Here is a 15,123-nt window from a genome sequence, read left to right as displayed (position 1 = left end):
CACTGAGGATTTAGATTAAGTCCATGGATACATGGTGGTATTCTGAATCTTTTATAACTAGAGATGAGCGAGCACCAAAATGCTCGGGTGCTCATTACTCGAGTCGAACTTCCTGCGATGCTCGAGGGTTCGTTTCGAGTAACGAACCCCATTGAAGTCAATGGGCGACCTGAGCATTTTTGTATGGGACCTATGCTCCGCTAAGGTTTTCATTTGTGAAACTCTGGGAAATTCAAGAAAGTGATGGGAACGACACAGAAACGGATAGGGCAGGCGAGGGGCTACATGTTGGGCTGCATCTCAAGTTCCCAGGTCCCACTATGAAGCCACAATAGCGGCAAGAGTGCCCCCCCCAACAATTTTTTCTTATGAAAAACCCTCATTAGCAAGGCATACCTTAGCTAAGCACCACACTACCTCCAACAAAGCACAATCACTGCCTGCATGACACTCCACTGCCACTTCTCCTGGGTAACATGCTGCCCAACCGCCCATTTCAGTAACGGTAGCAGTCAAGACAGGCCCCAGTAACAATTCCAAAGCAGCAGTATAGGGGGAGCACAGTATTAGTTCCATTTCAGTAGTAGTAGCAGTCTAGACAGGCCCTAGTAACATATCAGGGACCTACCCCTACCCCTCAGCATGGTGTATTACGAGTAGAGCAGAAACAGAATGCTGTAATTAAATGTGCCGCTTTTTGGCCTGTGGTTGGAGGCTAACTTCGCTTACAGAACGCACAGCAGAGCCAGGAAACAATTATGCGCAAGCCTGTAGTCTGACCTAGGTGCGTATGACTGAGCTGCTGGAATTCACAGGGCAGAACCAGTCAAGTGGCCAAAGGCCAGTGGTAGGCCTTAAGTATTTTGCTTCAATTTTTTTAAAATGGTGAGCTGAAACACCAGACAGACACCGTATGCAGCGTATATATTGTATACGCTTTCCCTCTGGCCGGATGACGGCGATCATGTAACGGACACAGCAGAGCCAGGAAACAATTATGCGCAAGCCTGTAGTGAAATCCTAGGTGCGTATGACTGAGCTACTGGAATTCACAGCGAAGAACCAGTCAAGTGGCCAAAGGCCAGTGGTAGGCCTTAAGTATTTTGCTTCAATTTTTTAAAAATGCTGAGGTAAAAAAAACAGACAGACCCCGTATGCAGCGTATATATGTATACTGTTTCCCTCTGGGGATGACGGCGATCATGTAACGGACACAGCAGAGCCAGGAAACAATTATGCGCAAGCCTGCTGTAACGCTTAGCTGGGTAATAATGAGCGACTGCTACCCCCAGCAGACACGCAGTAAACTGAAACCGGTCACAGGCAGCCCAAATATAGTATTTTTTTTTGCAATTTTTGGGAAAAAGCCCACTGCCTATATAGCCTGTATATGGATTTCCCTGTTGGAGGATGACTGTGGTTATTGAAAGCACAGTGCAGCCAGAAAAAAATTAAGCGCAAGGCTGCAGTAACACCTAGCTGGGTAATTGTGAGCGACTACTACCCCCAGCAGACACGCAGTAAACTGAACACGGTCATAGGCAGCCCAAATATTTGTTTTTTCCAATTTTTTTTTGAAAAAGCCCACTGCCTATATAGCCAGTATATCTTTCTCTGTACCACTGTCCCTGCCTCACCAGTACTGCCCCTATACTCAGTAAAATGACTGCAGACTGAGGATGCTATGGTCTGCACGCCCGATATACAAAAAAAAAATGTGCAAAACTGCTAAAAGCAGCCTCAACAGTACTGCACACGGTCAGATGTGGCCCTAAGAAGGGCCGTTGGGGTTCTTGAAGACGAAGAGAACAGCCTAACACTCTCCCTATAGCAGCTACAGCAGGATGGCACTTTCCCTAATGTCTCTCAGCGTGCATCTGTGGCGAGTCGCGGCCGGCCCCAGTTTATATAATCGGGTGTCACCTGATCTCCCCAGCCACTCACTGCAGAGGGGTGGGATAGGGCTGGAACTTCACAGGAGGAAGTTGTAATGCCTTCCCTGTGTTTCTATTGGCCAGAAAACGGCTCAAAATTTTCTGGGAAGAAAATGGAAGTGACTCAAACACCGCGTGGTGCTCGTCTCGAGTAACGAGCATCTCGAGTACCCCAATGCTCGAACGAGCATCAAGCTCGGACGAGTATGCTCGCTCATCTCTATTTATAACCCATTGGAACCCATTTGTGACTGTTACGCACAGTCAGTATCCATCTTTGGTCGGCACTCAGTTTGGTTTTCCACTAATGATTCAAAATAAATCCATTGACGCAAGGCATACTATAGGTGGGCTATCCTAAGTCAGTTTGGCTAGTAATCAGATCACCCACCATAGGTATAGTCTTTCACATAATATTGGAACCCATTTGTGAACATCATGCCTAGTTAGTATCCATTGGGCTGGCATTCACATTGGGTCTCTACGGAGGATAGGAGGGTCCACAGATATATGATGGTACTTTGCGAGGTGGGTCATGCTATGCCATTACTCAGTCTGATTAGCAGCTGGATTACCCACCATAGATATCCACTAAGAGTCCAGAGTATCAGATATTGTGTCTCCCACAGACTACTTTACTAGATTAGACACCCTTGCTCATGTAGTAGCGCCTAAAAAAAAGGAAACCATGACTAACTTTTAATTGACAATCATTTAATTTTCCAGACCTAATAGGGCTGATTCTGTTGTCTTTTGTATTTGTGTTATCTGTAAAACTGCTTTTTGGACTACTACTTTACCTGAAGCAATGTTTCTACTGTAAAACAAAAACATTGCTAACTTTACCCGCAGACTTACGGTAAACCACAGATTACAAATATTGACCTGAGATCACCACATAAAACTCTCACTTTGCTGTATCTGCTATGTTAGCACTCTGTTAGCAAATGTGTATTTTTGCTGTTCCAAATTAATTTTAAGTATTCCAGCTGCTCAAAGAATTACAGGTCACACAGTATTTGTATAACCCCTTAGTGACGGCCCCATTGCCTTTTTACAACCTAGCTAAGTGGGCTTTAATCCTCAGGGCTGTAAAAACATGCTTCCTCTGAGGATTAAAGCCACATGTGTTGAGGATGTGACCGCTCCATGCTGACAGCTGATGGAGGTAGCAGACAACCTGGAGCTGTCATTGGGGGCCGGGATATCCAGCCCCTGGTCATGTGATTGGCACTATCCAATGCATAACACTAATTGCATGAAAGTAAACAAAAAGCGAAAAAAAGTTAGTTTCAGCTCCCCTCACGGATGCAGCATAAACAATGAGCGATGAGTTTAACTATGACAGTGGTGTAAATATCAGCCTTCAGTATTGAACGAACACTATGTTCAATGAAGGGAGAGAGGTGATATCTGCTCCTGCGCCCCACTGTAAGCCAGCGATACTAAGTCCCATGCAGGAGCACGGGAGCCTGTATGTGCAGGGTTGAGTGTCGGGCATTGTTTGCCCAAGATTCATCCCGTCTAAATGGGGCTTAATATGTGGAGCAAAATATATCACATTGTAATATGTTTCAATCTCCTAAAATCACTACAAATATTAAATCTGTGATATGAATCATAACTGCAGCCCTTTATGTATTATGCACAATGTACATAAAATTCTCCTATTGATATTATCTCAATTATGTTCCTTATATTTGTCTGTGACTTCTTGGACTTAGACAACTGTTTGCCGAGTAGAGAAGCATTCTGACTTCCCAGTCACTGGTCAGTGGTTAGTTACTACAGAAAGCAACGGAGAAAAGAAGACCGACATCTTTGATGCAGTTATGGTTTGTACAGGTCAGCATGCACAACCTGTAGCAGCCATGAACACCCTTCCAGGTAGCTATAAAATAGTTGCTTTTACTTTAGCATTTTTGTACCTAATGTAGAAATCTTTTGGTCTGGTATAGTATGCCACAGCATGTTGAAATTGAATCAGCGGTAGACACAGAGGTCAGACCCCCACAATCATAAAGTAATCCCCATCCTGTGGATAGGAGATACCTTTATATGGTGTTACAACTCCTTTAATTAGTTCATAGATAAGTAGTGTGGACATTTTATATCTCTAAACTGATGTTAGTTCAGAGACTTTGAATCTGATTTGAGGATCTGGATATATCAATGAGTCTGATCTGGGTCTGAATTAATTTGGGGGTCTGGTGTCTGAATTTACAGGTCTGGTTTGTGGTCTGGATTAATGTTTTGGATCTGGAATTTTGTAAAAATCACAGCCACAAAAAAACAGCACATTAGAACTCCTGGTATGTATGGCTTTGTATTAGAGAGGTATTATTTAGAGATGAGCGAGCACCAAAATGCTCGGGTGCTCATTACTCGAGTCGAACTTCCCGCGATGCTCGAGGGTTCGTTTCGAGTAACGAACCCCATTGAAGTCAATGGGCGACCCGAGCATTTTTGTATATCGCCGATGCTCGCTAAGGTTTTCATTTGTGAAAATCTGAGCAATTCAAGAAAGTGATGGGAACGACACAGAAACAGATAGGGCAGGCGAGGGGCTACATGTTGGGCTGCATCTCAAGTTCCCAGGTCCCACTATGAAGCCACAATAGCGGCAAGAGTGGGCCCCCCCCCCCCAACAATTTTTACTTCTGAAAAACCCTCATTAGCAAGGCACACCTTAGCTAAGCACCACACTACCTCCAACTAAGCACAATTTACTGCCTGCATGACACTCCGCTGCCACTTCTGCTGGGTTACATGCTGCCCAACCGCCCCACACGACCCAGTGTCCACAGCGCACACCAAAGTGTCCCTGCGCAGCCTTCAGCTGCCCCCATGCCACACGCTCACTTCATAGCTACACCACCCTCCTGTCAATTTATAATTGCCTCTGTGATGAGGAGGAACCGGAGGCACACACTGCAGAGGGTTGGCAGGGCCAGTGCAGCCAGAAAAAATTATGCGCAAGGCTGGGTATTAATGAGCGACTACTACCCCCAGCAGACACGCAGTAAACTGAAGACGGTCACAGGCAGCCCAAATATAGTATTTTTTTCCCAATTTTTGGGAAAAAACCCACTGCCTATATAGCCAGTATACCTCTTTCCCTGCCTCACCAGTACTGCCCCTATACTCAGTAAATTGACTGCAGACTGAGGACGCTATGGTCTGCACGCCCGATATACAAAAAAAAAAAATTTGCAAAACTGCTAAAAGCAGCCTCAACAGTACTACACACGGTCAGATGTGGCCCTAAGAAGGACCGTTGGGTTTCTTGAAGACGAAGATAACAGCCTAACACTCTCCCTATAGCAGCTACAGCAGGATGGCACTTTCCCTAATGTCTCTCAGCGTGCATCTGTGGCGAGCCGCGGCCAGCCCCAGTTTCTATACTCGGGTGTCACCTGATCTCCCCAGCCACTCACTGCAGGGGGGTGGGATAGGACTGGAACTTCACAGGAGGAAGTTGTAATGCCTTCCCTGTGTTTCTATTGGCCAGAAAACGGCGCAAAATTTTCTGGGAAGAAAATGGAAGTGACTCTAACACCGCGTGGTGCTCGTCTCGAGTAACGAGCATCTCGAGTACCCTAATACTCGAACGAGCATCAAGCTTGGACGAGTACGCTCGCTCATCTCTAGTATTATTCTTTCCATTATTTTCCACATGATGGAGAATTCATCATTTTTACTGACAGATTTGTAAAGAATCAGGCAAAAAAAAATCTCTTTAGGCCTCCATATGAAATTGAAGACATACATTCACATAAGTATATAAATGTATAAAGAGTGAGATTTTGGTTTTGAAGTAGGTGAGAAGGACAGAAAACATGCAAGCTGAACTTTTGCATCTTAGCCCGTGATCCTATAGCTAAGCTTCTGCTGCTGCAGCTATACATGCGTCTGACAATTTCAGCTCAAAGGTTGTCATTTGCTTAAACTTTTCACACTTCATTGAATTTATCCCAACGGTAAATTCTTTTCGTTAATATTTCAACATTATGAAATTATTTTTTAATGGATAGTTTATTCCAAAATCCAGCATTGAATTGTGGATAAGTCCAAGTTTTCCCTAAGCAATGCTCACTAGTCTTGGTCTATGCATGTTGGAAATGATTATTTTGTTTAATATGAATATAATTTCCAATTTACCCATTTGCTTTATTTCTTTTAAGATATTGAAAAGTTTAAAGGTCAAATAATCCATTGTCAAGAATACAAAAGGCCCATTGGTTTTGATGGAAAACGAGTATTGATAATTGGAATGGGTAACACTGGAGTGGATATCTCTACTGAATTGTGCACAAGAGCATCACAGGTACATTGCACTCCACTATAAGAAACTAATTATGACAGCAAAGCTGCATGGCAAAGGACCTGCATTGCATCTCCCTTCAGTGAGCTGGACTGGTTTAGTATTAGCCTAAAATAAGATTGGAGTTTAAACAGGTAATAGACATGAGATTTGAATTGCCTGAGTGTTGAATGTCAGTAAGACTCCCTCAAAGCTTTTGCAGCTGATGAGCAGAGAACATAGGGAGCAGGACCATAAATGATCCACCACTTTTCGATGTGTCTCACACTATGTACTCCAATCATGTGATTATAATCTTACCTTCATCATGTGGCCCATATTAATATGCACTATTACTGCCTTTATGGAACTCACATTACTGCTATCATATTTCAGTTTTGAAAGACCTTCTATTCTGCCTATCTTTTGATCATCTGCTGTAGACATTGTCTAAGCCAGTATGTATGATGGAAGAGACTCAATAAGCTCAGCACATTTACGGAGAAAACATACCCCTACAGCAGATGGTGCCTGCTGTAATGATGGTACTTTGACTACCTTCCTTGATCCATCCCTATCCTCCTCTTACCTGCGTAACATAAATGGACCAATCACCTCCCAGCACCCTTTTCATTTTTTCCTGCTTATATAAGGGAACAGCGGCCCACTGATATTCTTAAGGTAGAAGGCATTCACCTCCTATAAGTTGACTTGATGCATTTGTGTTATGAAGAGCACACTAAGGATTAAAAGTTGGATATTGCACTATTACTCATACAGTAGTTCATAATTTAGTTAACACACCTATATTCAATCTCGTTGATGTATTTATTGTTTGCAGGTATATCTTAGCTCTAGACAAGGGGTTTGGGTTTTTCCGCGCTGTGGAAAACGAGGACTTCCTAATGATTTGGGCTTCTTAAGTCGTTACAACAACTGGATCAGCGCAATACTGCCACCAGCAGTGTCTCGATGGATGCAAAAGAAAGCCTTGAATGCTCCATTTGACCATGGATTGTTCAACATAGAGCCAGAGGGGTAAATTAACGAACATGATTATGTTTTGTTCTATGATTATGTTTTGTTCTATGTTCAGATTATGTAAGAGATTATGTATGTAACAAATCTTATGCAAAGAGGATCTGGTGCTCATAGGGTAAAGAGCAGGCAAATTTAGAAAGGTGTACTTGCTGCTGTGGGAGGTCTCTCTCATGGAGACCCCACCAAAAAGGCTGTACTCAGGCAAAAGAAGAGTTTTTGAATTTCATGTTTCAAACAAAGCACAGGCGACAAGGGGGGGGGGGGGGGGGAGAGTCCAAAGATATGGCATGCAACACATTCCAGAGTTTAGGACGCTCCTTGATCAGGCCAATCTATCGACATTCCTGTATAAAATCAGACAAAAAGAGAGACAAGGTGGGAGATATATAGATATATATATATAAACAAAGCAGAGAGAACAGGGAGAATAAAACATGGTGGTATATACATTTAGAGCTCGTTAAAATCAAGTCACTATAACATGACTGGTCAAATAACACTGATCAACAGCATTTTTGCATCTGGTGTGCGAAATATCAATTCTTATGGATTTTTAGGTGTAGAATCTGAATTTACATTTAAAAATGATGTATCATGTTAGGTTTTTATGTAATTTAGATTTTTTTCAATTTAAAAAAAAAAAGGTTTTTCGTTTGCGCTCATTTTCTGGTGAATTATTTATATAAAATCAAATCAGTGACTAAGCTAAACTCTTTATTTGAATGTAATACACAGTGGATGAAGTTTTAAAAATCGTCACTATATGGAAGAACAATGTAGATGAGTTACTGACATGTGCCTATCTGTATTGCTGTTTAGTGTTGTAATCTGCATGAAGCGCTTCTCTTCATTCTTACCTCAGCATATCAGTATTTTTTGAGTTTCATTCACAAATACATTACCAGAAAAATATTATTGAGTTCTGATTGTTATTCTTTTTGTATTTAAAACCAGACAATATTTGGCAATAGTGTATTATTGTCTATGTAATACTGCTATGTATAAGAAATGTGACTTAATAGACAGAATCTGATTCTTCTAGTGAATTTAGCACACCAGAATTAGTTAGATCAACCTGTTTGCAAGCCAAATGCAGAAAAAAAATGGGTTTTTTTTCTGTATTTAAAACCAGGCAATATTTGTCAATACTGTATTATTGTCTGTGTAATAGTGCTAAAAAATAGCATTTTGCCTCAGTTTTTTAGCGTTTTTTTTTTGTTTTTTTCCGTGCACAGTCAAAAGTATGTGCATCTTATTGTACACGTCGTTACAGACGCGAGAATACCAAATATGTGGGTTTTTTTTTTTACCTTTTTATGCTAATCTGAGAAAAATTATTAAAAAATGTTTTTTTTACTCTTTTTTTTTTTTACATTTTTTTAATTCATTTTTTTAATCTGTTTTTTTTTTACAACATTTGTGTCCCCCTGGGGGACTTTGACTACTGCCCTGATGATCGCTGTCATAAGGCATGGCAGAGCTACTGCCCTGCCATGCCTTATCGCTTATACAGCTATCTCAGGCACTGGTAACACAGGACGCCAGTGTCTGGCGTCCTGTTACTATGGTGACAGGCCGGGCTCTCGCGATAACATCGCGAGAGCCGGCCGGAGACACAGAGGGAGTGCGCTCCCTCTGTGAACTCTTTCCCTGCCGCGATCTACTTAGATCGCGGCAGAGAAGGGGTTAACAGTGGGGGGCACATCTCCGATGCCCCCCTGCTGTTGCAGCGGGACGCCGGCTGTGACTGACAGCCGACTCCTGCTGCGGGATAGCGCGGGGTCATATGTGATCCCGCGATATCCCCAGGACGTAAGTTTACGCCCTGTTGCGGGAAGTACCCCGCTGCCAGGACGTAAACTTACGCCCTGCAGCGGGAATGGGTTAAAGAAGCATACGAAATCACATGATCAAGTTCCTCACCCCCACAATATGCCCCATGCCCCTCCCAATGGCTTTTCACTTTTCTCTATCATGTACTCTTCCTGCCTCATACATCCTGTACTACCCCCACACAGTTTGTGTCCTAAAAACTGTATATCACATGTTATCGTTACATTGCTGTGTTCCCCCTTGCTCCACTACCTGCTCCTGTACCTTCCATTTTCAACCTCACCCCCTCTGTTTCTAAATAATTGAATACCATGTGTACCTTTGTAATTTCTGTAATTTCCATATTATCAGTGTTCCCCATGTGCCTTAAAAGCGTTACCCAATAAGTTGGCGCTATACAAATAAAGATTATTATTTTATTCCGCTGTGAGACCAAATCCTATGTCTATGTAGAAAGACCCACTCAATGAATGGTTTTGCCAATTTAGAAGTGAGAATACAGGGCTGTATATTGCGCATTTTAAGCTCATATGTAACAGAAGTAACAACAACAAAAAACTGTTAATTCTTGGGCAACTACCGGTATTTCAAACATGGAGTATTTTGCTGTACTGAATATCTGACTGTTGTACTGTATAGATGTTGTAAAAGTTAACTTGACATACAACTTGTTATAACTCAAGTACAATGTACTAAAATACTGTAAATTAAGTTACTGCGATAAGCCAGTCATGTCAACTCTAGCTACATCCTATGTTCCTTATTTGAAATGATTATTGATAACATTTGTAATCATAGGTCTGCGTGGAAAGAACCTTTGGTGAATGAGGAACTTGCAAGCCGTATTTTGTCAGGATCAATTATGGTCAAGCCACACGTGAGCCGGTTCCTTGAGAACTCAGTCCATTTTGCAGATGGTTCTGTTGTGGACAATCTTGATATCGTTTTGCTTGCCACAGGCTATGATTATAGTTTTCCTTTTCTGGATGAATCGATTGTTAAAAAGGATGAAAACAAAGGATCTTTTTACAAAAAGATAATCCCTCTGGGAATCGAAAAGCCCACAATAGCATTCATTGCATTTATCCTTCCAATTGGACCAACAATGGTGGTCGCTGAACTTCAGTCTCGATGGGCCACTAAACTTTTCAAGGGTAAGGAATTGTGAAACCATATTCAAGGAAATGCCATAGTAAAGGAAGAAAGTCATGACCAACATTAATTTAATCCTTTCAAAATTATTTTATTTTTAGGATTACACAAACTTCCAGACACTGAAGGAATAAAAAAAGAAATGCTAAAGGATGAACAGCTCAGAAAAAAATGGTAAGTTGAAAATCAGAATTTTTATTAATTATTTCATCAAATGGCTCATTGTAAATATAGATCTGGTAATCGTCATGGTTTGTCTGGGTTTACCACGCTCTGGAACTCCAAAACAAATTGGAGATTTTTGTAGTTAGGGCAGATTTCACTGCAGGAGATAAATGTGTTTGCCTGTTTAAAGTTAGGCTTCCTCTGGATCAACAAGAAGGTTGGGGAGTTAATAGGCTGAACTGCAAGGACACAAGTCGATTTTCAGCCTAAAATACTATGTTACTATCTCATTTTATATTTTTTATCATTAGTTAATGGGAACGCATTAACCCCTCAATGACATAATATGACTATTCACATACTAACTGCACATACCTTGTGCAGTTAGCACTTATATAGCTGTCCAGAATATGCTGTGTATGAAGTAGGCTCAGGAAACGAATATACTCCATACATGATGGGTATTGGCTGCCTGCAACAGCCGCGATCAGAGATAACTGACAGAAGCACTTAAATGACTAGAGCGATTGGGATTTAAATGTCCCAAACGATCCCCTCTATAAAATCAGTCGGGTGCCGGCTAGGTGTCGTGACAGCCTGGGGGCCTTCTGAAGATCTCCATGGCTGACATGTATTTCCCTAGCAGATCTTTAATAGGCAGCTTGTTCGAACAAGGTATATATAATGCAATACCATGGTAAAAAGTAGTAAAAACGAAAACAAAAACATTTCCCATTCATTGGATGAAAAAATAAAAAAAAAATGTTTTACATCTAAAATTTGTTAGTTATCACTACATCCATAAAACACAGTTTGTTTAAATATCCCATTATTAATCCCACATGGTTAACTCCACCAGAGTTTGCGTTTTTTGTCTATTTGGTTACTCTGTCTCCAAGATAAAACTGAATACAACGCAATTTAAAAGTCATATGTTCCCAAAATGGTACTAATTAGAGATGAGCGAGTATACTCGCTAAAGGCAATTGCTCGAGCGAGCATTGCCTTTAGCGAGTAACTGCCCGCTGGAGACGAAAGGTTCGGGTGTCGGCGCGGGGGAGCGGTGAGTAGCGGCAGTCAGCAGGAGGGAGCGGGGGGGAGAGAAGGAGAGAGAGATCTCCCCTCCATTCCGCCCCGCTCTCCCCCGCAGCTCCCTGCCCGCCGCCGGCTCCCGAGCCTTTTGCCTCGAGCGGGCAGGTACTCGCTAAGGGCAATGCTCGCTCGAGCAATTGCCTTTAGCGAGTATACTCGCTCATCTCTAGTACTAATACAAACTGGAAATCGCCTTGCAGAAAAATAGTGCTCACACAGACCTACCGGGAAAAAAAATGAAAACGTTATGGTGGTCGAAAATGGCGACAAAAAGCTATTCTTTTTTTCTTAACAGTATTTTTTTTTTTTAATAATAATATTACAGAAAAAAACTATATAAATTTGGTATCGCTGTAATGGTACTGACCCACAGAGTAAAGACATGCCAATTTTACCATGAACATTGTAAAATTACCTCCATTCTCCCAAATGGTGCAATTTCATTTTTTTTATATTTCACTCATTTTTTTCATGTTTCACATTTTTAAAAGTCTCGCAATACATTATATGGTAGGTTAAATATTACCATTAAAAAATACAACTTGTCCCGGAAAATACAAACCCCCATGTAGATACGTCCCAGAATAATAAATGTGTTATGGTTTTTTGAAAGTCTAAGTGCAGAATGTGACCTGGACACAAGAACATCACTTAACCTAGGTCATGAAAGTGTTAAACTTTGTATTAGATCTTTTTAAGGGAAAATGACATTTTCATTACCTTACCTAAGGCCTAATTCACATGAGCGTATTTAAATTGCATATAATGTACACGCGTATTATGTGCAATATAGCCCTATTCTCTAAAGGCGCCTATAAAACGCTGTACATATGCAATTACTTTGTGTATGTGCAGTTTTTATATGCAATGTCGCTAAGCGACAGAGCGGGAAATCAAAAGACAAAATGAAACCAGGAAGACTGCACAGGATAGCGTTTGCGAGAGATACGCGGTCATGCACAGTCCAAAATCGCTGCCATAAGTGGTGATTAGCTGGCTCACACAGCAGTAATATGTAGCGTAAGCTGTAGTTCTCTATTCCCCTCGACAAAACCTATTCAGCCCCCCAAGATCCATCTAGCGTAAAACAAAAATACGACCAGAACGAAGGAGAACATGGAAAGAGAAAAGTGTATTTACAGAAATCAGCAGCAGGAAAGGAAGACGCCATAGGAAATACCTACCATATACAGCTTAAACACATAATTTCTGGCTCCACTACAGCTAATATACAACTACAGCTGCCTTAGGTAGGATTTTACTTATTTATATAAGAATAGGAAGGCTTTAAAGGGATTGTACCAAAATCACCTCTTATCACCTCTCCATAGGATAGATGATAAAAGTCTGACTGGTGGTGGTCTCACTGCTGAAACCCCCATCAATCCTAAGAACAAGAGTCCATAGAGAGCAGAGGGAGACACAGGATCCACATTCTCGGGATCAGTGGAGTTCTCAGCAGTGCAACCTTCACCGATTAGACTTTTATCACCTATCCTAAGGTGATAAAAGGTGATTTTGATACAACCCCTTCGACTTTCATTGTAATATTATGGACAATATAAGGATTAGAGTCAATTTAGTAATCAAATACCAAATGGTTACTGGAACAAGTTACTATGCCCAACCTACAAATGTTTTGCAGCTAGACTGTTATGTTAAATACAAAACAATATTAAATTAAGTTGTTGTTTTTTTTTTCTCTATAGACAATCTCTTTTTGTTAAAAGCATCCATTGATGATAAGTTGATCACAGGGTGTCCTTCTACTGGGACCCCCAGTAATTAGCAACAATCTCTGGTGGAACCCAGCAAATCCAGCATTATGCAGGGTCTAATGAAATCAATGCACTGTTTATGTAATACATCAACAAGTTCTTCAAAGAAACATTCTTTGAAGCAGCTCTCCATCTGGTTAATAGATGGGTGTTCTGAACGGGTGGCCCCCAATCTTAAAGGGGTATACTAAGAATTGATATCACTCATCAATAGGTGATAAATGTATGATTGCTGTGGGATACACTGCTGGGGCCTTCACAATCATAAGAACAGAGATGCCATGTCCCCTTTTTTCCCTCACTCCGTCCTTTGCAATGAGGAAGAGCTTCAATGGAGCAATGCCCGGCCATGCATGCTGCCACTTCATTCAATTCTATGGGACTGCTGAAAGAGAAGCCAAGTACAGTGCTTGGGGATCTCTGTCAGTTCTACAGAGTTAAATGGAGCAGTAAAACAAAATGATTGGCTGCTGCTCCATACAGGTTCCTACACACTGTGGGGAATGCAGTGGGGATGAATGGGGGTCATGGGACCCTGTTATCATTTGTTGGGATGCAAGAGCTTGGTTTCCAGCAATTAGACATTTACTACCTGCCAATAATGAGAATACCCCTTTTAACTCTGTATTTCCTAGAAAGATCTTAGTAAATGGTTTTCCTAAATTGTTGATATGTAAACATATAAATGCAAACTGTATACATTTTTAAAGGTTTTAGAATTATATTGATATGATCTCTATTAGTATTTAATACATTTTATTACTTTTCTTTACACAATAAGGTTTGCAACAGCTGAAAATAATTTCCGTCGTGCAAATTACATTGGGTACATGGATGATCTCTCTGCAGATATAGGAGTGGAGCTAAACATATGGAAGCTATTCCTAACAGACCCAGTTTTGGCATGGAAGGTTGTCTTTGGGCCCTGCAATCCCTATCAATTCCGTCTGACTGGTCCGGGAAAATGGGATGGAGCACGAGAAGCAATTTTAACCCAATGGGATCGAATTGAGAAGCCCCTAAGAACAAGGGTGCCAAAGCAAAATCCTAAATCTCATTTGGAATCACTTATATTTTGGATACTTTGCTTTGGCATTCTGCTTTTAGCCATTATTCTAAGATGGTAATATGTAACAACATACAGTTCAGGTTTACTGAGAACTTGTCATCATCTATATAATACAATTTAGAATTTTTTTCCATTATTGTATAACACCCATTTATATATCTTAGGCTCTCTTCACACTTGTGTCAGTTCTATTCTAACAGATTTCCATTGAATTTTGATAAGTAGAATAGTCGTACATTATTATGGTGAATTATATGCTATGTATGCTTCCTCTCAACACACCATTACATGTGTGATGTTTTATATCTCATTCTATGGTATTATTAAAAAAAAAAAACTACATACATGCTAATAATGGGATTATAGGAGGTTAACAATTATTTCTGTAATTATTTAATAAAGGCTTTTCTTACAATAAATTTTACATTTATGAAATGGATTTTGAACTTGAGAGAGCTAATGGAGCAATAACTATTTCATGCTTAAAGGGGTTGTCCCGCGGCAGCAAGTGGGTCTATACACTTCTGTATGGCCATATTAATGCACTTTGTAATGTACATCGTGCATTAATTATGAGCCATACAGAAGTTATAAAAAGTTTTTTACTTACCTGCTCCGTTGCTAGCGTCCTCGTTCCCATGGAGCCGACTAATTTTCGCCCTCCGATGGCCAAATTAGCCGCGCTTGCGCAGTCCGGGTCTTCTGCTCTCTTCAATGGAGCCGCTCGTGCAGAATGCCGGCTCCGTGTAGCTCCGC

At 41.1% G+C, this 15,123-nt stretch overlaps 1 protein-coding gene across 2 annotated transcripts in view; it reads left to right on the top strand.

The window, feature by feature from the left end:
* The window catches only part of LOC136621640 (dimethylaniline monooxygenase [N-oxide-forming] 2-like), a 63,277-nt gene extending 48,483 nt beyond the window's left edge, over window positions 1-14,794 (top strand). For both annotated transcript variants that reach the window (XM_066597278.1, XM_066597279.1), the window contains exons 4-9: window positions 3,659-3,821; window positions 6,119-6,261; window positions 7,079-7,275; window positions 9,910-10,265; window positions 10,365-10,437; window positions 14,080-14,794. In XM_066597278.1, coding sequence (XP_066453375.1) covers window positions 3,659-3,821; window positions 6,119-6,261; window positions 7,079-7,275; window positions 9,910-10,265; window positions 10,365-10,437; window positions 14,080-14,425 — 1,278 coding nt within the window. In that variant the 3' untranslated portion in view covers window positions 14,426-14,794. The remainder of the gene's footprint in view (window positions 1-3,658; window positions 3,822-6,118; window positions 6,262-7,078; window positions 7,276-9,909; window positions 10,266-10,364; window positions 10,438-14,079) is intronic.
* Window positions 14,795-15,123: the final 329 nt, after the last annotated feature.

Source organism: Eleutherodactylus coqui, chromosome 3 (assembly GCF_035609145.1).
Source record: "Eleutherodactylus coqui strain aEleCoq1 chromosome 3, aEleCoq1.hap1, whole genome shotgun sequence".
NCBI lineage: Eukaryota > Metazoa > Chordata > Amphibia > Anura > Eleutherodactylidae > Eleutherodactylus > Eleutherodactylus coqui.
The sequence above is the reverse complement of the archived record's forward strand: the minus strand, read 5'-3'. Positions and strand labels throughout refer to the sequence as shown.